The 26,869-nt window shown below is 44.6% G+C and overlaps 1 protein-coding gene across 3 annotated transcripts in view; it reads right to left on the minus strand.

Moving 5' to 3' along the window:
* The window catches only part of ITCH (itchy E3 ubiquitin protein ligase), a 779,961-nt gene that overhangs the window by 582,631 nt on the left and 170,461 nt on the right, over nt 1–26,869 (minus strand). For all 3 annotated transcript variants that reach the window (XM_069243816.1, XM_069243814.1, XM_069243815.1), the window contains one exon: nt 1,397–1,538. In XM_069243816.1, the coding sequence (XP_069099917.1) occupies nt 1,397–1,538 (142 nt within the window). The remainder of the gene's footprint in view (nt 1–1,396; nt 1,539–26,869) is intronic.

Raw genomic sequence — 26,869 nt, forward strand, 5'->3', positions numbered from 1 at the left:
ATTTGGACAAAGCTCGAGGCGCAGCTATGTCAAATTATAATCAGGGATTGTATGATCCTTGACCAGAATAAAGTTATTCCTTAGTTAACATATTTAAGGACAAGCTTTGAATGGCTGGGTACTCCTGCTTTCTATAATTATCCTGACAGCTTAGTTACCATCTCCTCTAGTCAGATTAAAAAACTTTAACATATTGGCAGGGTCTGACCCACATCAATAGGTGGAATGACTGCTAGTGGCCCCTATGATCCTTTATTGCACCAGAGACTTTATTTACAGCTTATTCTTAATGAAAAACATACGTTTTTATTGACATACTTTTGACTTATAAAAAATGCTTTTTTAGTGGCTTTCCCCCAAAAAGGTGCTTGGTTTTCAGCTCTTCCTCATTGTCATTTCCCAGAAGAACATGTTCTGCTTCTTTATGCATCTTAATGACAGCAGTTTTTGCGCCCAGTTCTGCGTGCACTAGGAATAAGTCCCATGCTGCTCCTCTTGCTTTTTTGCTCCAGCTGGGTAATCAAAGGGTTATCTATGCTGTCTTAAACTTAAAAATAAAAGCCTTGAAGGTGTGTTTTAAATATTGAGGCCACCCTTTAACCCTAAGGCTTTTTTGCACATTGCATTTCATATGTTGTGTTTTTTTTTATCTTGTATTAGTTAGGTAACTTAGCGGATAATCATGCTGCTTTAACCTATGTAGTACGTTTTATGAAGTTCCCTTGGCTCACGGTGCTCTATTTTAATGTTTGGGATGTGTTTATTTTATTGTTTCTTATTCCATTTTAGTGTAGTTTAACATTTATGTCTTGAGACTTTTATGGCTTAAAAACAGGCGAATAAATTATTTTTTGATTGAGGATTTGATGAAGTTACTACAAATGAGAACTAGAAAACTTTAAAACTGAAATTTTTAAGCTTTCAAATCCTTTGCAACTAGTCATGTTTAAAATGAAAACAAAATTCTGCACCGTAGGTTTACCATCTCATTTGGACATAGCTCTACAAAATTTTACAATTCATGAATAATTCCATGCGGCATGGCAGGAGGGGCAGTTTCAGACAGTGTGTCTTGTGAGATTAAACAATCCAACATGTGTAATGCATTGGAGTTGTTTTCAGTACTTCTGTTAAAGGGGTTAGGTAGAAAAAGTAAGTCTTCACACCAAAAATAACAACTCCAATCCCATATATTTATATAGAAAGGGTGGGATTTAGCAGTATCAGTGCATGTTTCATTACAGAACATTAATACATTATATTACTAGGTAATATGTCTACCAATTCATCCAGAGAAGCCATTTATAATATATTTTCAGTTTTCATCACACAGCCTGGATACATAATTTTCGCACACCAGATACTAATAAAACGCACAGACACATTTTAAACTTACACTGTGAGATGTTGCTTCCATTTCGGACTATGTGTATTGTTACATCTTTCTGTCTTTTTGGACTGCCCATCCACGGACACTTCCACGTAAGGGCTCGGTCCAAACCAGTTCTTCCTTGTGTCCTTAAGCTTTGCAGAAATTACTTGTAAGGGAAAAGGAGAGAAGAAAGACAATTAACCTAATGGCTTTTACTTAAGAATTCTCATCAACAGATATGTACAGATTATGATCCTAAACACTACTGATTAATTCGCTAAATGCACCAACTTTGGCCAGCTTTGTAGAAGAGATTAAAGAAGTAAAACAAAAACACGTGCATTACTCTACGGTCGAGGAAATCTACGCTACTGGTAGTCAATGAACAATATCACACTAAAGTCAGTGCCTTCATGTTTTGATAAGAGATGACCGGTTTGTTTATGTAGTTGTCAAATTTGTTAGCTTCATAATCTGAAAAATAAGCTTAAAAATAGAGTCACAGAATACTAAAAGCAAATTATAGATGGCAAAACATTAAAAACGTTTTTTATACAACTTCGACCCACAATGAATATAAGAATCTGTTATTGTTATACTTTGTACAAAGTAGGACACCTTGGCAAATCGCATTTTAAGTCTATTTCTTTAGTTTCCAGATGCATATGTCTTCCCAAAAGTGTGCTTACAATTTCAATGAAAGGCCATTTTGCAGAAAAAATCCAGGTTGCAGTCTAAACACTTAGGCATCAGTCGTCCAGTCCACCCGTGTCAAAAGCATGACTGCTGCTGATGCGTCCAAGGAAAACAAAAACTTAAGACCATCCCGCCCCATTTCCCACCTAACCTCGACCTACGACCTGCTACACTGTCAAATCCTGAAATATACCACATTTATGCCCTTTTCACACTACTACTCACCCATTATGGACTCGTACCAAAGAATCTTCCAGAATTAGATCTAGAAACCATTCCCACACTAATAGCTAAGAACTTTTATTTTCCTAAACTTTGCTCTTGCAACCTTGCTAACCATCAACAATCTGTAGTACTGCGCTCTCTGCCTGCAAAAATATCAAAATGTTCTGTAAAGCTTTGGCCCACAAAAATCAAACCGATTCTCAATATGACCACTTTAACTGAGATATACTTTTTTCCCAAAAACATGGACGCCCATCCCCAACTTTCGTCTCTTGGATGACGTTCTCCCTAAGTTATTAAAAATGATACAAGCTGACTGAGATGGGAAACTGGAGGTGGAAGGCAGAGCTGGGAGTTAGGAGGCAGAGCTGCTAAGGGGTGAGCTACAATTATGTTCCATGAAACTAAGAAAAAAAGAAAGCCAATTCATTTGAATCTCAATATGACAGCCCAAGATTTCCAGGCAATTCAATATTATGGAAATCCTATAATTCCTACTTTATTGATCCCCCTCAAAGAACCACTCAACTACTCAAACAACACATTGGTGAAATTGGTGCACTTTGTGTTCATGATGAAAATGCAATTTCATTAGGGGACTTGTACAGCTGGCTAGAAAACCTACACACCGCAGGCCACCAACATTTTTACAATGGACAATACCGTACCAATGATATGGCCTGACAGATCCATTCACATTTTCTTTGCTATACAGGCAATTATGACATCGTCAGTGTTTGCCTTACAGCAGTTCAATACATTACACATGTATAAATTTGTGCTGTACTTCACAAGTGGTTGCATATTAACGAGATGTGAAAAAGCAGCACAACAGAGCAACAAATTATCAATCTGCCAATGCCTGTGCAGCCCAGCGTTGTTAATTTCAATCCATTTAAACTGGATAACCTAAGGAGCATGGTCTGTTAAAACAGGGTGCAAAATTTCTCTGTCAAATGTTTCTACATCTTGGAAACAATTCCAACTCTGGCCTGTTCAGCCTGTAATCCATGTAATCGGTAAATTACAATTCTAGAAGATCATCTGACCTTTAGAAAATTGCTACAGGACTTTGCTGCTCCAAGCTTGGATCCTTTTGAAGGCTGGTTGGTACTGCTGTAGTTTGTATTATAGCCTTCGAGCCCGCCGTATCGGGCTATACAGGCCATTAAAGGCCCACTCCAGCATTGGTCTTTAACAAGGGAGCGGGACTTTAACAGCCGGTATAGCCCAGCTATGAAGGGCTATAAGGCTATTAGAACCTTCTGCCACTAGATGGCAGATCCTTCTGTGAAGAAAGAACATTGGAATATTGACGCTCCGGATGTTTACCAACCAGTAAAAGCCTGGAGCACTCCACTGTCTCCAAAGGAGCCCCCAACATTCCAACGTTCTAAATAGTTAATAACATACTTGATGGGTTGACTGACTGAATTTAATACAACACCAAAAACAGATCAAATCCTGTACTGCCCAAGGCTTTTTGTTAAGGAAAACGTACTTCACTAGATTGGGTTTAAGCTGCCTTCACATATCATTTGACTGGAAATATGTCATTAACTTAACACAGGTCCTTTTAACATTAACTTGAGACAATATTTTAGGAATGGAAGGCCTCACGAACACTTTCCAAAGTTTAACTCGTGTACTCAGACTTGTACAGTAGCAGGGGAGTTAAAATCCTACAAAGACCCTACATTGGCCAATGAGCTGCCTAGTAATCAGACTGAAATTGTGTATGAAAGTACCATCTTGCCTGGCATGTTACCCCCATATTTCACTGTATATATGTTGTTTTAGTCTATGTGTCACTGGGACCCTGCCAGGCAGGGCCCCAGTGCTCATAAGTATGTGCCCTGTATGTGTTCCCTGTGTGACGCCTAACTGTCTCACTGAGGCTCTGCTAACCAGAACCTCAGTGGTTATGCTCTCTCTGCTTTCCAAATTTGTCACTAACAGGCTAGTGACTAAATTTACCAATTCACATTGGCATGCTGGCACACCCATATAATTCCCTAGTATATGGTACTGAGGTACCCAGGGTATTGGGGTTCCAGGAGATCCCTATGGGCTGCAGCATTTCTTTTGCCACCCATAGGGAGCTCTGACAATTCTTACACAGGCCTGCCAGTGCAGCCTGAGTGAAATAACGTCCATGTTATTTCACAGCCATTTACCACTGCACTTAAGTAACTTATAAGTCACCTATATGTCTAACCTTCACCTGGTGAAGATTGGGTGCAAAGTTACTTAGTGTGTGGGCACCCTGTCACTAGCCATGGTGCCCCCACATCGTTCAGGGCAAATTCCCCGGACTTTGTGAATGTGGGGAAACCATTACACGCTTGCACTGTACATAGGTCACTACCTATGTACAGAGTCACAATGGTAACTCCAAACATGGCCATGTAACATGTCTAAGATAATGAAATTGTCCCCCGGGTCTCTAGCACAGAACCTGGGTAGTGCCAAACTGCCTTTCCGGGGTCTCCACTGCAGCTGCTGCTGCTGCCAACCCCTCAGACAGGTTTCTGCCCTGGCTCAGGAAGGCAGAACAAAGGATTTCCTCTGAGCGAGGGTGTAACACCCTCTCCCTTTGGAAATAGGTGTGAAGGCTGGGGAGGATTAGCCTCCCCCAGCCTCTGGAAATGCTTTGATGGGCACAGATGGTGCCCATCTCTGCATAAGCCAGTCTTCACCGGTTTAGGGATCCCCCAGCCCTGCTCTGGCATGAAACTGGACAAAGGAAAGGGGAGTGACCACTCCCCTGGCCTGCACCTCCCAGGGGAGGTGCCCAGAGCTCCTCCAGTGTGTCCCAGACCTCTGCCATCTTGGAAACAGAGGTGTCAGTGGCACACTGGACTGCTCTGAGTGGCCAGTGCCAGCAGGTGATGTCAGAGGCTCCTTCTGATAGGCTCTTACCTCTGTTGGTAGCCAAACCTCCTTCCTAGGTAGCCAAACCTTCTTTTCTGGCTATTTAGGGTCTCAGCTTTGGGGATCTCACCAGATAACGAATGCAAGAGCTCATCAGAGTTCCTCTGCATCTCCCTCTTCACCTTCTGCCAAAGGATCGACCGCTGACTGCTCAGGACGCCTGCAAAACCGCAACAAAGTAGCAAGACGACTACTAGCAACCTTGTATCGCTTCATCCTGACGGCTTTCTCGACTGTTTCCAGGTGGTGCATGCTCTGGGGGTAGCCTGCCTCCTCTCTGCACCAGGAGCTCTGAAGAAATCTCCTGTGGGTCGACAGAATCTTCCCCCTGCAACTGCAGGCAACAAAAGACTGCATCACCGGTCCTCTGGGTCCCCTCTCAGCACGACAAGTGTGGTCCCTGGAACTCAGAAACTCTGTCCAAGTGACTCCCACAGTCCAGTGACTCTTCAGTCCAAGTTCGGTGGCGGTAAGTCCTTGCCTCCCCACGCTAGACTGCATTCCTGGGTACCGCGTGATTTGCAGCTGCTCCGGCTCCTGTGCACTCTTCCAAGATTTCCTTCGTGCACAGCCAAGCCTGGGTCCCTGAAACTCTAACCTGCAGTGCACAACCTTCTGAGTTGTCCTCAGCGGTCGTGGGACTCCCTTTTGTGACTTCGCGTGGACTCCGGTTCACTCTTCTTCCAAGTGCCTGTTCAGGTACTTATGCGGGTGCTGCCTGCTTTTGTGAGGGCTCCCTGACTTGCTGGGCGCCCCCTCTGTGTCCTCATCCAAGTGGCGACATCCTGGTCCCTCCTGGGCCATAGCAGCATCCAAAAACCCTAACCACGACCCTTGCAGCTAGCAAGGCTTGTTTGTGGTCTTTCTGCGTGGGAACACCTCTGCAAGCTTCTTCACGACGTGGGACATCCATCCTCCAAAGGGGAAGTTCCTAGTCCTCTTCTTTCTTGCAGAACTCCAAGCTTCTTCCAACAGGTGGCAGCTTCCTTGCACCCTCAGCTGGCATTTCCTGGGCTCCTGCCCACTCTCGACACGGTTGCGACTCTTGGACTTGGTCCCCTCGTCTTACAGGTACTCAGGTCCGGAAGTCCACTGTTGTCGCATTGCTGGTGTTTGTTCTTCCTGCAGAATCCCCCTATCACGACTTCTGTGCTCTCTGGGGGTAGTAGGTGCACTTTACACCTACCTTTCAGGGTCTTGGGGTGGGCTATTTTTCTAACCCTCACTTTTTTCTTACAGTCCCAGTGACCCTCTACAAGTTCACATAGGTTTGGGGTCCATTCGTGGTTCGCATTCCACTTTTGGAGTATATGGTTTGTGTTGCCCCTACACCTATGTGCTCCTATTGCAATCTACTGTAACTTTACACTGCTTGCATTACTTTTCTTGCTGTTACCTGCATAATTTTGGTTTGTGTACATATATCTTGTGTATATATATCTTATCCTCATACTGAGGGTACTCACGGAGATACTTTTGGCATATTGTCATAAAAATAAAGTACCTTTATTTTTAGTACTTCTGTGTATTGTGTTTTCTTATGATATTGTGCATTCAGTGGTATAGTAGGAGCTTTACATGTCTCCTAGTTCAGCCTAAGCTGCTTTGCCATAGCTGCCTTCTATCAGCCTAAGCTGCTAGAAACACCTCTTCTACCCTAATAAGGGATAACTGGACCTGGCACAAGGTGTAAGTACCTCTGGTACCCACTACAAGCCAGGCCAGCCTCCTACAAATTGTAATAGCATTTTCTTACATTTTAAGAAAACAATGTCCTGCTACTGTAAGAACTTCCTGAAGCATCAAAGACTCATCTAGAATGCTACAGATCTATTACTGATGAGTCTGGTCTTCAGTAGTTTAGCTCGTTAACATTTAATTAAATTAATAATAATATCAAATTCGTTTATGCTTATTCTAATGTTTACTCTGCCTGCATCATGATCTGATTTTTAGTACTGCAAACAATGTAAATCACCCAGTATAGAAAATAATACCAACTTCTCAAATGCTCTTTATATTATAAAATAAAGATTTTTCATCCCCATTTGAGCCTCAAAGTGTCAGTCTGTTTGATCTCCATAGTTTGATCAACAGGCACCGAGAGACAACCACCCGCAGTATCTGACCACGTCTAGCTACACTGCCCTGTTTGAGTCTAGTCTGCATTAAATTGTGTTTCAATGTTGGATATATTATTCCAAGACACTGCCAGAATGCAAACTTTTTTTTAAAAAACATACATCAAATTCAAACACACACAGTGCCCAGAGTACCATGCATCAAGAGAAATAAACTGAGGGGACATTGTTCAGGACTTGCATCCGATTTAACTGTTGTGTGCTCGACTGCAGATGCCAAATTCATCCTAAAAGTCCAATCCATTTCCATTTATATTTATATTTCTTCTCATTTAAGAAATCAGAAGGGAATTACGCGACTAAATGTCATTAAGACCTGAACCTCTTAAATGCACAGAATTTTAAGAAAACCACCAACAGGTGAAGTTCAGAAGTACGGCTTAGAAAACAGATTTTACAGACAGATCTCGCTTAAAAGTCACACATAAATTAACTGATCAAAAAGAGCGTATTCAGCAACAGGTAATCTCACCTGTTTGTAGGTCTTCAAAGGTTTAAATGAAGAGTCCATTAATTGTTCCGATCAATAATAATATGGACATTATTTCAAATGTGAACAAGAGAATGAAACAAGAAGACCTTGCAATATTGCAATTCGCTTCTCACTCTATAGGTGACATTCAAGTAAAAAGAAACAAAGCAGTAGCCATTCCACAAAGGCATTGTGCACGTTAACATTAAATATGTTGCTTAATTGTACCTGAAAAATGGATTAAGTTCTGGAGTAGAGAAAGAAATCCATGGTGGACAAAGTATTTTTGTTGAAGTTGGTTTACTGTTTTTACGGCTTGGGGCCAGTTATAGCAGCTGGCTATATAGACCATGGTATGTAGAAGCCCACAAAACCGGGGGCCACCTTTACTTAAAACATGTTCACAGACAGACAAGTCACTTATCCTCGGTGACTGCCTATCTGGTAGAGACTATATTTAGCTGCAGATTCTTTACCTGTGAATTCTCCCCAGGCGTCGGACTGGGTCCGGAAGATTTTCACAAGCAGAACCCCTGTGCGCCAGGCGGTGGCATCAATCAGCTCCGCATTCGTCAGTGTCAACCGTGCCAGAAATGCTTCTTCTTTTCCTATATAGGTGCCATCCAGGCATGCCAATGTCATATTCTTTTCACAACTTTCCATGCCAGAAATGCACAGACAAGGAATACCGACCACTAAGGCCCTGAAAGATGAATCCTTGCCCCTAGAAATCCATTTGCAGAGCGGGGAGGATGGGTGGGTGTGTAAGGAATCTGCAGCTATATTCTCTACCAGATAAGGCGTTTCAGCAGGTGAATAACTTGTCCATCTGACAGAAACCTTTAGTGCAAATTCCTTACCTCTGAATAGATACCAAAGCAATACCATCCCCTGAAATGGGTCTGACAACCAATTTCAAACAAGAATGCCCTGTAGGACGGAATGGTAAAAGTGACCAGATTGTCCAGGCACTAGTGTTCGATAAATGTTTGCAGGGATGCCCACGCTGCTGCCTAACAGAAGTCTAGGACCGGAAACATACGTGCTAACGCAGAGGTCGCAGCTTTAGTCCTGAAAGAATGCGAGCGCAAACCCTTAGGATACTGATGCTTTTTGACAAGTGCATAGCGGATATTAATGCAGAGTACGACCTATCTAGAGAGGGTCCACTTCTGCACTGCCCGACGTTTCTTCGCACCCAGGTACCCTACAAAGAGGAGTTCATCCACCCGGAACTCTTTTGTACGATCAAGGTAGAACACAAACACCCTTTTTGGGTTCAGGCGGTGTAGTCTCTCCTCTTTCTTAGAAGGATGTGTGGGTGCGTCAAAAGTAGGCAAGGAGATGGATTAGCCTACATGAAAGTTTGACCACTTTTGATAGAAAAGAGGTGCTAGTGCTAGGTGCCACACTGTCAGGGAGGATAGAAAGGTACAGTACCTTTAATGATAAGGCTGCAGCTCACTCACACTGCGGGCAGATGTAATCGCCACAAGGAGGGCTGTTTTCAATGTGAGTAGCCAGAGAGGTTCAACAGATTTGTCATTGCAACATGTCACAAATTTCTACCAGCAAAAGGTGTATACCATTTTGGTGGAGAGATGCCTGGCTGTCAAGATTAGGTTACAGTCTTTGGGAGGAAGGTCAAAGGCTGTCAATTGCCCCACTCAATATCCATTCTAGAAGGCGGAGTGTGGATAGGTTTGAGTGAAGAAGATGCTGATGCGACAGAAGGTCCTCCAGAAGGGGTAGTCTGATCAGAGGGTCGATGGAAATGCTCAGTAGCTCAGAATACCAGACTTTCCATGCCCAGTACAAAGCAACAATGATTACTTGGGCCCAGTTATTCCTAATCTTCTTGAGAGCTCTGGGCAGGTGTCATAAGGGCGAAAAGACGTACAGGAGGCCTTAGTTCCACTCAAGATTAAAAGCATTTCTGAGTAATTGCCGCCTTGGAATCTCCAACATGCAAAACTGCTGACACTACGCATTCTTTGGGGAGGCGAACAGATCTAACCAAGGCTCTCCCCACTGCTGAAAGAGACATTGCACCACCTCCGGATGGAGATGCCATTCGTGATCCGCTAGGCATTTTCAGCTGAGTTTGTTCGCTCTGGTGTTAAGAGTGCTCGCCAGATATATAACCACCAGGGATATGCCCTGCTGTTCCAGCGACACCCAGAGGTGCAGAGCATCTTGCCAAAGGGTCGGTGACGCGACCCAGCCCTGCTTGTTGCAGTACCACATGGTGGTGGAGTTTTCTGCAAACACCTGCACCATCTTTACCTTAATAGAGGGAAGAAAGGCTTTCAATTCCAGGCAGATCACACAGAGCTCTAGCATGTTGATGTGGAGTCCGGATATCGCCAGAGACCAGATCCTCTGATCTCCACCTTTCCCGGATGGCTGCCCAAGCCCAGGAGTGGATTATCTGTCACTACTGTCACATCTGATTGGGGAAGGGAGAGGGATCTGCCCCTGGCCCAAACGCAGTTTGTTAACCACCACTGCAGATCTTTCGCAGGTCTGTCCGAGATCTGAACCATGACGGAGAGATTGCCCTGATGCTGCACCCACTGGACCTTCAGGTCCCACTGCAGAGAGCCTGCATATGCCATCTTGCATGTGTCACCAGCAGGATGCGGGAGACCATGAGGCCCAGCAGCCTCTGCTTCATTCTCATCTAAATCCAGGATAGAGGCTGAAGTATCAGTATCACAGCCTGAATATCCTTGACTACCTGCTCTGGAGGATAAGCCCAAACCTGCACTGTGTTCGGAACAGCTCTGATGAAAGGGAGCATCTGAGAATAAGTCAGGTGTGAGTTTGGCATGTTTATAGTGAACCCCGGTGAACGCAAGAGGTCCACCGTAGTCTGGAGATGGTAGACGACAGCCTAGGGAGAGCTCACCTTCAGCAGCCAGTTGTCGTCGAGATATGGGAAGAATGACACTCCTGATCTCCGCAGATGAGCTGCAACCACCTCCATCACCTTGGTAAACACCCGAGGGGCGCCTGTAAGGCCAAAGGGGAGCACAGTGAACTGCAAATAACGTCTGTGGGCAGAGGCAGCACAGGGAAGTGAGAATAAGCGTCCTGCAAGTCCAACACTACAATCCAGTCTCCTGGGTCCAGGGTAAACAGAAGCTGAGACAGAGTAAGCATCCTGAACTTCTTGAGGAAGAGCTTGAGGGCCAGAGGTTTAGAAGAGGGCAAAGGGACCAGAAAGTAGTGATGTTGGAAATGGCCCTTTTTGCAGGGTTATACCCAACTTTTTGCCTTTGTTCTCCTGATTTTGACTGTGTGCTGCATTTCGTTTTTTGTTGATTTTAGGATTCTGGGCACTTTACCAATACTGACCAGTGCTAAAGTGCAAGAGCTCCCTGTCTAAATTATATTGGTGGTTGGTTTATCCACGATTGGCCTATCTGATTTACTAGTAAGTCTCTAGAATTGTGCACCATGTGTGACCAGGGCCTCGAAATCAAAAGCTACTAGTGGGCCTGCAGCACTGATTTTGTCACCCATATGAGGAGCCCAGTAAACATGTCTCAGACCTGCCACTGCAGTGGCTGTGTGTGCAGTTTTAAACCTCCCTTTCGACCTGGCAAGTACACCCATTATTGAGGCACAAACCTTCCCTTTTACTACACGTACCTCACCCCAGAAGCAGGCCCAAGGCAGCCCCATGGGCACAGTGTAGAGTATTTAAAAGCTAGGACATGTGCTGGTGTGTTTGACATGTCTTGATAGTGAAATGTTGCAAAGTTTGTTTTTCACTATTGCAAGGCCTATCTCTCCCATAGGGTAACATGAGGATTGTTTTGAAAGTGTAATTTCTCATAACTGTAAGTTTGATAATGCCACTTTTACAAAGTGGCCATTTTCTTGGTTAACTATTCTGTGCCTCCCCTGTCTGCTGAATACACGTCTGGCTAAGGATGACAGTTGGGCTGCTTGTGCATTCACTCTAGACAGTCATACAAAAGGGGCTGAGATAGGCCATCAGGATATGAAGGGCACATTACCAGGCTGATGGGTTTTCCTGAGCTAGAGTCGTGGGAAGAGCGGACACTTGCATCTGAATAGGGTTGTGTCTGTCCTCTCAAAGCCGTCTCTAGCCCCCAGGAGTGTCTGGGGACATGGCACGGAAAGCAATTCAAAAGGATGATGGACTGGGTGTTGAAACTTTTCAAACACTCACCTCCAGTCACAGATCTGGGTTTAATCCATCGTTGTTTTGCTCACCATGCCACCCCAAGGTTGACCCAGCCATATGCAAATCAGTCTTGACCTGGTCCCCATGGGAACAGTCCAGCCCGACCTGCCAGTCCAGGTGCTGTAGGAGGGACGGCCACCCTGGCTGGTTGTTTTATTCTGCTGGCCTGCTGCTTGCCACTTCTGTCCTGGGAGTGAAAGGACTGGACTTTGCTTTTTACATTCTGCTTTCCAAGGTTCTCCAAGGGCTTGAGTAGATCTTGCCTCCTGTTAAGAGGTCTCAGGGACATCAAAGACTTCATCTGGCAGCACCTGAGCTTCTGTGCTGAGAGCCCTATCCTAGGCACAGTCCGTGTCCAACCCAGCAAGCACGAGTGAGTGCCATCGGCAAGGAGGAATAGGTCATTTATAATAATTATGCTAAATTTCAAATTGATCTCTACAGAATATTCTTGCAGTCAGACTATGATGAGAAAATGCTGATATTGCTTCTTTCTAGCTGGATCATACTTAAGTGTCCAACTTGTATGTCATGCTTAAATCTGAGGATTATCTCCCAAGTCCTACTAGCTTTTTGGAACTATAAGGATAGAGACATAATACATACTCTTTAGAGTCCCTTGTTCCTTTCATATTTTATGATTGTAGGGCTATTTTGTGGGATGATAACAAAATTGCTGTATCAATGCTACTAGATCCTGGTATGAATAAATAAAGTGCAGTGCTTGCAGGGCAACCAGGGAAATGTCTGTTTGTGGTGCTTAATGATGCAGCAGTTCCTCCACCATGGGCTGCTCACAGTCTATTCACCCCCATGGCTCTGACCACTTCCTGTTATATTCAAGCATCCCACCTTATCTAATGTTAAGAAGTATAAATAAGTATCCTCATGTTATAAAGTTGCAGTATCGGATGCATATAGCATTAAGATGAACTGGGGGTAAGAGAAAATGTGTAAGAAACAACCCTACACAAACTGATTGCAGTGTCCGCTTACTTTGAATCCTTCTGCAACCACTGAATGTGCTGCCTTGAGAACAAAGGAGATTCCGACAGAGCACTAAATTGAATCTAACATGTGATGTGACCAGGGGAGAGAAATGAATGTAAGAGTGATACCTCATCACATCATGGAGTTGCCCATGTATAGAGAAACTGAAGCCTCCTGGGAACTATAGTTTCCACCAGGCAAGATATGGGACAGTGTGTGCATATAACTGTAGTTCATCATAGTTCCAAGAGCATTCAAGCATTGGGATAAAAATCTTAAATATTAGAATTACTGCCTAGGAAGACATGATCCCCTTTTAAAACAAGCGGGTACTATGCAGAAAAAATAAAGGCGCGCAGCCTCCCAAAGCAGCCACCAGGCTGAAAGATGAGGCGTGACGGGCGTCAAGCGGGCCTGCGGTGATCAAAGGAAAATCTGCCACTCTACTTACTGGCCATGCTTGTAACCATATCCCCAGGCTGCGTAGTAGAGACAGTGCCAAACTGGGGAGGAACAACATACCGCAACGGAGCTCGGAGTGAGAGAAAAAACGAGCACTTGTGTAAAGTGCTCCAATAACCGAGAAAAAAGTACTTTGCTAAAATGGGAGGTATTGTAGTAATTGCTCATTACTTTCAGAGAGGACTAAACAAAGTAAGAGGCATGACTCAGGCATGCCATGCACAAATGAGGACTATAAAAGCAACGATGGAGCCAGCAAATGGGAAGTCTATGGGAGGGCTGATTTCCACTAAGTATATACGACGTGGGTAGCTGAACTTTGGGATAGACTACTAAAAGGTCATGTAGTACATACCTAGAGCCATTAATGTGTAAAAATACACATTGTAGGAAACACTTCGGCTGATGAAGCTGCCAAATCTGCAGTAGCTACGGCTTCTGTTGATGCACTAACCCGTTCTCTATTGAGGTTGGATAATGAGATGATGGCTGCTTTGAAAGCGTCGGCTGACGGGAAGCCTTAACAAAAGCACACTCTACAAAATATTCCTACCATCTCAAGGCCCAGAACATTGTACTTGCAACCATTCAAGGAATGGGAGATCGTATGATCCCCAATCGTGAACAGAGTAGATCTCATCAAAGCAGCGCATGAGGGTGTTGCTTCTCCTCTCACAGGTGTGGTGGCTACCATATAACTATTTAAAAAAATGCTTTTTGTGGCCAGGTCTTTACAAACCGACAAAGCAATATGTCCTTTGTTGTGACAATTGCCATCAAATTAAAGGGTCCACCATCAAACACCCACCACAGACATCACTTCCATTATCCAACAAACCACTACAATGTGTGTACCTGGACCACTGTGGTTCTTTACAACCTGATGGAACATACAAATACATATTAGTCGCTGTTGATTCTTGCTCCTAGATTCCTGTGGGTATGGCCACAATGGTTGACTGACACTCAGACTTATCAAAAATTTGCTAGTCTTTATCAGTACATATGCGGATGCAGCATTCCAGGCAGACCATGGCCCTGCTTTTGCCTTTAAGGCATGCAGGACTCCATGGGAACCTTGGGTGTTCAACTCCATTACTCCTCACCCTATCATCCCGAGGTAAATAGTGTTGTGGAGAGGAAGAACAGAGACTTAAAGCAGTCTTAACAGCAAGAGTTTTAGGTTCATTCCCTATGTGGGGTCCAGAGAGCACTAAATCTGCCCAGATGGTCCACGGGAGGTTGCACCCCATAGGAGTTCCTCTTCCAGATACTTATCTATGTCCCTGATCTTGAGAGTCCTGGTGCAGTGGCAGCAGACACACCATTTGACTTAAATGAACGTGTCGCTGTTTTACAGGAGCTACAATAATTCTGTGATGAGAATTAATCTGCATGTGCCACCACCCTGGGAATAAGAGATTTGTCAACAACATCTACAGGCTGGATCCTTAAAGTCGGGGATCTAGTGCGTGAGAAGATTGCTGTGAAAAGCACATTTGCCCCATCCTACAGAGCACCAGTTCCAATCCTGGGAATATGCAGTACCAGAACTGCCATCATACCACACGACAGGATATACCGCTAGAAGCAATAAACAACCCTTCTGCAAGTACCAATGCTACAATTGCCTCATCAAGCAAGGGGAGAGTGGAGAATAAGCTTCTGCTGATTTCTGTGAACACATCAATGGCAAGAAACATCCAAGATGTGGAACTTTACTATTCCAATTCGATAGACGAATGCCATCGTCAACTATGAACCATCACAAATGGGTCCATCCACTTGCACTGCACCGGCTCCTGTGTTTGCACAGACTGCTTCCTGTTAGGTCATCGACATTGATGACTTTCTTTCTGACTTCTGCTACTGAAACTGAATCAAAGACACATAAGCTGTTCATATGGCTTAAAAACAATTACTTAATTTATCCATGGTACTATCTGTGGATACTGTGGACACTGCTTGCCTTTCTGCTTTGGATTAGTTTTCTTTCTTTTGAAAAATTGTCATTATCTTCTTGACTGTTCTGCCAGCGAGCCGGTGGAGGAGGTTTTGACACTTAGCTGTATTCCAGGTAATGTCCAAAGAGTTGTCCCTTGTGAATTTTTCAGCAGTTACGATTCCAGATGGGATTGTGTGAGATAAAAGTACCATTTGATATACATCTGATCTACTCCGATTCCTTTGTTTACCAGCTTGCAGTTGAAGATTATGAGTACTGGAAACATACTATTGACTTGAAAAATATATGGGGAACAAAGGATTGGCAAATACAGGAAAGGAAAGCTTTGCGCAGAGCATGCCTTATTCCTATACAAATGATATTGTTAAATGACACTGTCCAGCAAACATCGTGTTTAGGGTTGGCAAAAGTAAAAGCATTACGTGCGCCCAGAATCCCCACACTTGCTAAATTTCACAACTGTCAAATATTTCTAAATATCATAGATACCAGCTTGCTGATTGGATTCAGAATAGTACCTGGAATTCCTCTTTTTCGAGTCCTAGTGGATGGTTGTGGCCAACAACAAAAACGGGTGCCAGACAGCACGTTTTGTTAATTCCTCATGGTGTTGCAAAGCGAGCTGGCCAGACCCTTGCTTTGACTCGGCTCAACATTCAGGTATCACGTCACAACATACAATGTGGATAAACTGTGTCAATAATGGTTATGTTCCTCCACTTTAACAGCTGTCAAATAACACCCTAGTCTCCTGTCTGAGGAAGTCAATCTACAAGATGTCCTGTTAAGACCCACAAAGCCACGCTCAAAACGCTTCCTGTATGCCATATACAATGAGAACTGGAAACTATCCCAGGCGGACGTTGCTGCACATTTAAGGCAGATTGATAGAGAAAACATGGAAAAGGCTTTATTTGTTGTCAATAAAGACATGAACACTCTGTCCAACAGAATTTATAACTCAAATAATATAGTGTCTTCGGCAACTGATATCACTCAGAATGAGGTGTCCTTTTTACAACATGGACAAAACCAGCTGCAGTATATCATGCAGTTAGTTTGGACACTGCAGGTTCTCAAAAGTGCCAGCGTGCCTTGGTAGTACGTTAACAGCACTCAATTGTTTGCCGCTTTTAATTTGTCCAGACAATAACAGATAGTGGCTAAAAAAAAAGCAGTTAGTTACATTGCGTTTAATATTGAGAGACTGGAAAAGTTGCTTCACCAGTATGGTTAATACATGGAGTAATAAATCTGACCATTTCCACCTTTCGTTTCATGAAATGCTTAAAGCATTTTGCAGTGGGCAGGTCTGAGCAGCTAGAAGACAGTCACATAAACGAGGTGTGGGAGTTGCCTTTCCATTACAAGTGCAGGAACGGCGAGACAGAGGTCTTTCCTAGCAGAAGAGAATGTGAGACTACTGCTAGCCACTCTACAATTTATAGGCAGGAGACTTTTCACGGCCTTTGCAATGTGGGGGTCATGAATTTGGCATGCTATTTGAAGGGTACTCCTGTCTCCGATTCATCCAGTATTTCAGATATTTTATAATGGAAGTTATGTGGTTCTGAACGATCAAAGGTGCTGAGGAATATAGCCAGGAATAGCTTGTGAGTTCAGTTACTCAAATGGTAACTTGTTGCTGCCATGTTTTATTCCCCCCCCCAACACACAAAAGATATAAGCGGCAGACTTGTGGGTCCACATTGCTGCTTCTAATGTAAACTTTGACAAGCTCAGCAGACTAAAGGCGCTATTGTTTCAAAAACATGTGGTCCTGACAACAGCCAAAGTGACTTACGATCTTCAGGTAGCAAGATCATCAGCTGAGATACAGTCCCTATTAAGTACCAACGTTCCCAAGCATTTCGGAGAATTTATATACATCGAACAGTGCGGGGATTGGGCTTTTTTTTGTTTAAGGCTGTTGGTTCTGGATTTGTCTGCACCTTCCAGAAAGTGTTTGGAGTCCTACCTGGAGCCAGACATTTACTCTGAGTGTCTTTGGCGGATTCCCTATAACTTTGGCATTAATTGGCGGAATTCTGCTGCTGGTATTTTTAATACGCAGTAGCTGTTCTCTGTCAGCAAAGCAGAGTGATGGAGCTACCACCAGCCCAGCTGTGTACGCATGATGCAGTATTTCAGAGCTTTCTTAGTTGGGGAGCTGGAGATAGAGCTAGATTGGTCTTTGACATTCAGATCAGTCCTGAAGAGTGTCCAGCCAGTCTTCCATTGCATTTGGTGCCTCTTCGAATTTGCATCTATGGTATGTCTTGCTGTGCAGTCTGCACCTCTTGTGGACAAGGATTTGTTAATGTTTTTGATGAGGGCTCATTCACTGACATGCCCCTTGAGTCTGCTGTTGATTTGCGAGGCATCCAACGATCCACTGCACGTGAATTTGCTAGCTCCAACGACATCTGGCACAATGAATAGTGCAACCTACACAGTTCATTCTGCACCTGAGGATTCTGCACACTTCTGCTCCTTGGATCCTTCTGCTAATACATAGTCGAATTGTCACCTGCCGAAGTGGAGTCCTTCTTGGTCTCAATCTCCCTTGATGACATCGGAGATTTCCTCCAAGACCATAATTAGGGAAACTACTTTTACAACGCAGCTGGAGCCATGCAGGCCATAAGCATGCAAGCATTAACACATGTGCCCTGAACCATGCATGTGCCTGAACCACACAAATACGTGGTTAAGGCACTATGCATTTACGTAGTTCAGACACACCGGAGAAACATCCGGAAGAGGAACTCAGCGGCTGTTTAAGTGGTGCTAGGGGCAGGTCAGAGTATTTTTAAGGACAGGGTTAGGTTGGTTTTAGAGTTCAGGGCAGTGGTGGGGGGCAAGGTCGTTTTTAGGTCAGGGTGGGATATATTTTAGGGCAGGCTAGGGTAAGCTTTAGGGTTTAGGGCTGGGGGGGGTCAAGGTAGTTTTTGGGACAGGGCAGGGTAGGTTTTGGGGTGGGGGTCAGGATCGTTTTAGGACAGGGTGAAGTATTTATTTTTAGGACAGGGTAGGTTGTAGGCTTTAGGGCGGAGGGGTCAGGGTAGTTTTTGGGACAGGACAGGGTAGGTTTTAGGGTGGGGGGACGGGTCGTTTTTAGGACAGGGTGGGATAGTTTTTAGGTAGGGCTTGGGGTCGGGGTAGTTTTGGGTCAGTGTGGGGTAGTTTTTAGGGTTTGGGGCAGGGGGGTCTGGGTAATATTTAGGACAGGTTGGGGAAGTTTTTAGGACAGGGTAGGTTTTAGGGCGGGAGGGGGTCTGAGTAGTTTTTTGGACAGGGTGGGGTAGTTTTTAGGACAAAGAAGGTCTAAGGGTTTAGGGTGGGGGCAGGGTAGTTTTTATGACAGGGTAGATTTACAGGTTTAGGGCAGACTAGGGATTAGGGTGGGGTTATTTTTTCGGGTAGGGAAGGTTTTGGCGAGGGTGGTCAGGGTAGTTTTTAGGACAGGGTGGGGGAGTTTTTAGGACGTTGTAGGGTTTTGGGCAGGGTAGGGTAGTTTTTGGGACAGGGCGCCATAGGTTTTAGGACAGGGCAGGGTAGGTTTTAGAGTGGGGGTGGGGAGTCGGGTCATTTTTAGGACTTGGCGGGGTAGTTTTTAGGACAGGGTAGGTTTTAGGTGGGGTCGATTTTAGGACATGGCAGAATTGGTTTTAGGACAGGGCAGGGTAGCTTTTACGGTTTAGGGTGGGGCCGGGGTAGTTCTTAGGATAGGACAGCTTTTAGATATTAGGGAAGGGTAGGCTTTAGTGTTTGGGGGGGGTCGGGTAGTGTTTACAACAGAGTCGGGTAGTTTTTAGGACAGGGTAGGTTTTAGGGCAAGTGTGGTTGGTGTAGTCTTTAGGACAGGGCAGGGTAGGTTTTAGGACAGGGCCTGGTACATTTTAGGATTTGGGGCGGGGTCGTTTTTAGAACAGGGTAGGTTTTAGGGTGGGGGGAGTCAGGGTACTTTTTAGTACAGGGTGGGACAAAGTAGGTTTTAGGGTGGTGCAGAGGGTAGTTTTTAGGAAAGGGTGGATTAATTTTTATGACAGGGTAGGTTTTAGGGATTCGGGCGGGGTTGAGGATGTTTTTAGGAAAAGGTGGGATAGTTTTTAAGAGGGTAGATTTTAAGGGTTTAGGGTGGGTGGGGGGGTCGAGGTAGTTTTTTGGACAGGGTGGGGTAGTTTAGGACAGGGTATGTCTTAAGGTTTAGTTTGGGGGCAGGGAAGGTTTTAGGGCAGGGTAACTTTTAGGGTGGGGGTTGGGGTAGTTTTTAGGACGGTGTGAGGTAATTTTTAGGACAGGGTAGGTTATTGGGTTTGAGGCGGGGTTGGGGTAGTTTTTAGGACAGGGCAGAGTAGGTTTTAGGGTGGGGCGGGGTGGGTGTTGGGGTAGTTTTTAGGATTGGGTGGGACAGTTTTAAGGACAGCATGGAGGAGGAGAGTTGAGGTAGTTTTTAGGACAGGGTAGGTTTTAGAGTTTATGGCAGGGGCAAAGGGGTCAGGTGGTTGTATCATGCAACCAAGCATGATGTTACCACATACACCTTTTCTAAGCATGCTCTTACAACGAAATTCGTTATAAAGGCAGGCGTGGTTAAGTCACGTTGTGGTTCCAACCAAGTTGTTAAGCCATGCGTGGTTCTCTCATACAACCCCATAATTACTGTTAGGATTCGATCATTGGCTTTTTCTTTAAAGTACAAAATGGGACACCAGTTGCCTTTTATTTCGGCTGGTCCGTTGGCCTGCTTGTCGATGTAGACATTTTATCCCTTATGTGTGATTTTGGTAATGTTCTTAGAATGTTATGGTCTCAATTAGAGCATTTTTAGTGTTAGGCTTTGGACTTTGCACCCTTGTTCCGGCAATAGGGGAGGGTTTTGTGGGACCATTTGTAGTTCCCTGCACGCAGACACAGATGGTTTAGCTTAGGCTTGCGGCCTGTGACCTTTTACCCAGAAAACAAGCTCTGTATTCATTTTTATTTTCATAATCAGTCGCTATTCTGCAAGAGCATCACTACCAGTGTTCTGAATTACATACTTTGCATCATGTTCTTTTTCCTCAGGTTCACAAGAACTTAATGCAAGGCACACAGGATAATATTTTGTATTGCTGCCACAAGACTACATAAACAGTCAAGCTTCTGTGCAAGAACATAAACATGTCTCCTATACAAACATCTTGTAGAACAAAGGGCATCAGAGGGGGTTCCAGCCAGGATTTTCTATCCATACTTCATGCCGGTTTGCGGTTGACCACAGCCTTTGTGTCTCTGCGGAGCCTGATCTGGAGACTGAAGGCCCGACATTGTACCAAGGTAACGGGGTGGGGGGGTGCTCCATATTTACATCTCTGATTTTCACAATCCTGATTTTGTTATTCCTCATTATCCTAATCATTGCAGCTCATGCATTTTATCGTAGATTGCAATCTGTTCAATACATGTATTAATATCTATCCTGCATCGCTTTACTTGCCTGTGTGTGTAAGAGACTTGTATGTGGAGAAAAAAGAGTAAGGCTTGTTCACCACAATTTCCCTGAGGGGTTTTCAGAGTCCACACGCAGGACTGTCACAAATCACCTTTACTGTTTGGGTGAGGTGCTGCTAGAAAGCTGGGAGGGTTAGGCAGGCAGCTGCCAACTGGCATGGGAGTGGCTCAGTTGCCTACAAGCAGAGGTGCTGCTGCCCCAAATCCAGCAGTCTCGTTGGAATACGAGAGTCCTTATGACATAGCTGCAAAGAACACTGTCTCAAGGATGAGAAGCTGCAAGAGACAACTGTGTAGCAGCTCTAAGGGAGTACACACCTGATATGTGAGGACCAAGTTAAGATCCAACTGTGGCAAGACAAAAGGAGAGGGAAGAAACAAATGTTGTAAACCTTTCAAAATGCACATAACTGGAGATTTAAATGAGGGCTGGTCCGGCAGCTGTGCAAAGGCCGAAAGAGGCAAAAGGTAGCTTTCAATAGTGTTCCAAGCAAAGCCCTGCCAGGCTAGGGAGAAAAACAGCAAAACGTCCTAACTTGCTCGAAGGGCGTATACCTACCAACCATCTCAGCAAGCCACAGATTTGTCCCAATGACAATGCATATACAGTTTTTGTCAAAGGGTGCCTGGCTGCCAAGATGACATAAACCACTTCTAGAGGAAAGTCAAAGGTTTTTAGTGACAATGCTCAATCTCCAAGCATGAGGTGGAGATTGTTAAAGTCACTGGTGCAGAATCCTGCCCTTCTGCTGCAAAAGCAGATCCTGCTTGGGGGCAGCCTGAAAGGAAGACAGATGCTCATGTCCAGGAGTTCTGAGTACCATATCCCGAATACCCACTCTGGAGCCTCTAGGGTGACTTAGGCGCGGTCAGACCTAATCATTTTGAGAACTCAGCGCAGGAGTGGTATTGGTGGTGAGATATACAAAAGTCCCAAGTTCTACTCAAAGAAAAACATGTCTTTAATTGGCAGGCACCTTTAAATCTTCAACATACAGAAGTGCCGACACTGGATATTCTCTGTTATGACTAACATACTGAGGCAAGGTTCTCACCATTTATGGAAGAGACCTTACACCACCTCTGGGTGTTGCTGCCCCTCATGGGCCACTAGGAGCAGAGAGCTGATCTTGTCCGCCCTGCCATTCAATAATCCTGCCAGGAGGTCCACCACCAGGAAACAATTCACTAGTGGTCCAGTAATTTCCAGAAACACAGGTGGCTGCCCAACACAGAAGGGACGCATTTGTCACCACTGTCAACTCTTAGTGGGTTCAGGAGAGTGGTCGGTCACTCATTAAATCACAATCCAGTAACCACCATAGCATTGAAGAGCCACAGACATGGTCTGAGAGGTCCCCTAATGTTGGGCCACTCAGACTTCAGATGCTACTTCAGAGCCCACTTAGGACATCTGGCATGCTTAACCAGCAGGATGCAGGAGGCAATCAAGCACCACTAGCTCATAGTCGACCTCACTGAAATCCAGAGGTTGAAAGATCAGGGTAAAAGCCTGAATGTCTTGGACTCTTCTTTACGGAGGAAAGGCAAGAAAACAAACAGTGCCTAGAATTGCTCATATGAAGGAGCCAGGTGTGATTTGGCATATTGATAGTAAACCCCAGAATACAAAATATTGCTTTTGTTTCTTCAGCTCTGTTTTTATAGCGGTATAGTGATAATGAAATATTGCTACATTTGTTTTCCACTATTGCAAGGCCTATCCCTCCCAAAAGGTAACATCTAATTGCCTTGAAGAACAAGTTAATTTCAGTAACGCTTTTTCTGGTGGATATCGTGATGATGTCAGTTTCACCCACTTTCTTTACCACGCCTTCAAGGCGAACAGGTGATCACCAGCACAACATGTGCGAACTCAATACAAAGTTTTATATATGTGTATATATATATATATATATATATATATATATATATATATATATATATATATATATATATATATATACATACACACACACACACATATCCCTAAATAAACATATTTCAGAATATATAATTATCCAGAAAATCATATATACAACAAACTATTTAATTCTTGGTATAACCAGACACACAAGGGGAGGCGGGTGGGACCGTGAGGAATCCACAGGTTGATACTGTATCCACTAGAAAAAGCATTACCGAAGGTAAGTAACTTGTTCTTCTGATGGATACATCTACTTGTGGAGTCCTCAACTTTAAAATAGAATCCCAAAGCAGTCCTGCACTATAAGGTGGGTACCTGTCTGGCTATACCACAAAACCCTGCAGCACAAAGCTGGTAAAATAGCCATCCCTTCTCACTTCTGAGTCCAAGCAATGATGTTTTGCTAAAGTGTGGAGGGAAGTCCAAGTTGCTGCCTTGCAAATGTCAACAATAGGTACACCTCTAGCCAAAGGAGAAGTAGCAGACTTAGCTCTAGTCGAATGAGCTCTAATGCCCTCAGGAGGATTCTTCTTTGCCAGCACTAACATACTTTAATGCAAAGAATGACCCACCTTGAAAGTTCTATTTTGTGGACGGCTTTGCCCATCATCTTACCCACGTAGCCAACAAAGAGCTGATGATCTGTTCTGAACTATCTTGTCCTGTCCACACAGAAGCTCAGAGCTCTCTTTGGATCCAGATGGTGCAGCCTTTCCACCCCCTTAGAGGGATAGGGAGGAGGGTAAAAGGACAGAGGGGTGATGAACTGCCATTAAAGTAAAGGAGTCGCTACCTTTGGCAGGAAAGCTACCCTAGTTCTCAAAAGGACGCTTCACACTTATAGCGTGAAGCCTAGCTGACGTGATCGCTGTAAGAAGTACAGTTTTAAATGTATGATGCGTCAATGGGCGCCTATGGAATGGTTCAAACGGTGTAACCATTAGGTACATTCAAATTAAGTTTAAATCCCACTGAGGCATTATAAGCAGAGTGGGGGGAACCTATTAGTTAAACCCTCAAGCAACCTTAGAACTATCGAAGGTTGGTCAGATAAATACATGCCGACGGTGCAGACAAATAACCCTTCACTGTTGCCACTCTGCAACATTTCTATGCCAAGGAGACAGCAAATAGTAAAACATGGGGCAAATGGGCCTTTAGAGGATTAATGAGTCTCTCCTCACACCATTTAACAAATTTGGCTCATATACCTGCATAGACAGTTTTGGCGTCGCCTGGCTGATACTATAACATCCACTAGTTCAGGCAGAAGAGAAACAGAATTCAGATTGCCCCGTTCAATCTCCAGGCATGCTTTGGAGGTGTAGAACATGTCCTTACACCTGCGAGAAGAGGTCTGCCCTGTGAGAGAGTCCGAACAGAGGGCACAGTGAGAGCTGGTGGAGGTCTGTGTACCACACCCTTCTTGGCCAAACCGGGACTATTAATATAACTTGGTCCCAGTCTTGGCAAATCTTCCTCAGAACCCAAGGAATCAAGGGTTTGGGAGCAAATGTATAAAGCAGCTGGTTACTCCAGCTCAACTGAAACATGTCCCCCAATACTCCCTGTATTGGATACTGGAGGCTGTAGAATGACAAGCAGTGTGGTTTTTGTGAGTGGCAAACAGGCCTGAGGCGTCCCCTACAATAGGAAGACGTGAAGAACCACCTCCAGATGGAGACACCACTCATTGTTGGTTCAAACGTGTCAGCTGAGACCAAATGGTTTGTACAATGCAAATCTGATGGTCCTGAGCCCAGGACTAGAGTCATAGAGCCTCTCTGCAGAGAAGTTATGACCCTACTCCTCCCTATTTGCTGATCTACCTCATTGCAGTAGTGTTGTCTGTCAAGACTTCAACAGATTGACCACAGATGGATGAGAAGAAGGCCGTCAGAGTCACACGTAACTCCAATGGCTTGATGTGAAACATTTGTTCTACTGTAGAACAAAGACCTTTGATAATTAGATTCCTCAGATGGGCTCCCCACCCTAGAGTGGAAGCATTTGTTATGACTTGTCACCGGAGGTGAAAGACAAAACGGCCTCCATTGCGATAGGTTGTCATCCACACTCCACCACCAAAGATCCACTGCAGGGTCTCTGGAGACTATAATGGATTCCTTGAGATCAACAATTGTGCTGAATCCACTGCTTGCAGACGCACCACTGGAGAGCCCTCATGTATCAACGTGCATCAGTGACCAGTAGAATACAGGAAGCAAACAGACCCAGCAGGAATAGGACCTTTAGTAAAGAACGTCTCCATCATAAAACATTAGAATTATAGTTTGAATGTCCTCAATCCTTTTCTTTTTTTGGGGTTGGAGGGGAAGGGGGAGAAGAACAAGAGGGGGGGGGGGTTGCAGGTATGTTTCAATGTTGTATCCAGTACTGCCCCCAGAGAGCTCCAGGTGAGATTTGGGCAAGTTTAAATAACAGGTTGAATAACAACTGGGTTGTCACCTGCAAATTGTGCAGCAATAACTCTGGGGACTTGGCTTTGAGAAGCCAATCATGGAGGTAAGGTAATAATGATATTCCCTTCTTTCTGAGATGTGTTGCAACCACTGCCATCACCTTTGTGAAGACTCGAGGTGTAAGAGGAAGTAAGACCAAAAGGAAGGACCGCCAACTGGTAGTGCTGTGATCCTACCCTGAACTGCAGATACTTCCTGTGTGGCTTCAGAATGGGGATGTGAAAATACACACCCTGCAAGTCAATAGAAACCATCCAGTTTTCCTTGTCCAGCGCTAGAGGCACCTGAGCTAGGGTCAGCATTTTGAACTTCTGTTTGAGGTACCAGTTCAAAATCCTCAGGTCTAGGATGGGTCTCAAACGACCATCCTTCTTGGGGGATCAGGAAAAGCCTTAAATAATATCCCTGTCCCCTTTCTTGCTCTGGAACCAACTCCACTGTATTCTTTAACAGCAGATTGTGTACCTCCTGCTGAAGCAATAGCAGGTGATCCTCTGAACAAAAAGAATGATGGGGAGGGAAGAGAGGGGGGAACTTCCTGAAAAGGAAGAGCATGTCCATTTCCTACAATGCTACAAATCCACAAGTCTGATATCATTGACTCCCACTCTTGAAAAAAATGAATTAATCTTGACACATTATGCTGAAAGGAGAGAGAAATAGGGCTGCTTCCTGGACATATTTCGAGGTGAGGATGAGGAAGGCTGATGGATGGCACCACGCTGCTTTGGTCTCCCACGACCTCTGTAGGACTTATATAGGGGGTTGGAATACTGTTGGCCCTGGAACTGCTGCCTCCCTCGAAAGGAGGAGCTGCGGCCAAATCCTCTAAACCCTACGCAAAGGTCTTTAAGTAGTGGAAGGTGTCTGAAGACCTAAAAACTTGGCAATAGCTTTACTCTCTTTAACCCCCTCTTTAGGCTGAGTGTCTTGGCTCAAAAAAGTCTAGGTTAATTGAACGGAAGATCCATTAAAGAGAATTGTACATCAGAGGAAAACCCTGATCTTCTAAACCATACATGCCTTCTGCTAGAAAATGAAGTCCCCGTGGCTCTGGCGATAGAATTCAGACCTGATTTTATCACCTGTTTGGCTGCAGCCTGACTATCCTGCAATAGTTCTGCAAAATGGCATTGCATATCCTGTGGCAGTTTAGGGATGACCTAATTTGCTAAATCCATCAGCACATGAATGTACCTGTCCAGCAAACATGTATCATTCACCGATTTCAGCACCATACTTCCTGAATAAAAGATCTTTTTTGCTGATCGCTCCATACATTTTGACTCCCTATCCGCAGGAGTCGTAGGGAAGGAGCCAGGTGCAGCCCTTGATGAACATGAAGCTTGCATCACCAGGCTTTAAGGTCCAGAGGCGGGTATACCTCCAGGGGATAACAATTACCACTCAAGAGATGTGTTCATTCCACTCTCTAACTCAATGTCTTCAAAGTCTTGGGAAGGCAAAAGAATCTCTCCTTCCTTGA

This window comes from Pleurodeles waltl, chromosome 7 (genome assembly GCF_031143425.1).
Source record: "Pleurodeles waltl isolate 20211129_DDA chromosome 7, aPleWal1.hap1.20221129, whole genome shotgun sequence".
NCBI classification, from domain to species: domain Eukaryota; kingdom Metazoa; phylum Chordata; class Amphibia; order Caudata; family Salamandridae; genus Pleurodeles; species Pleurodeles waltl.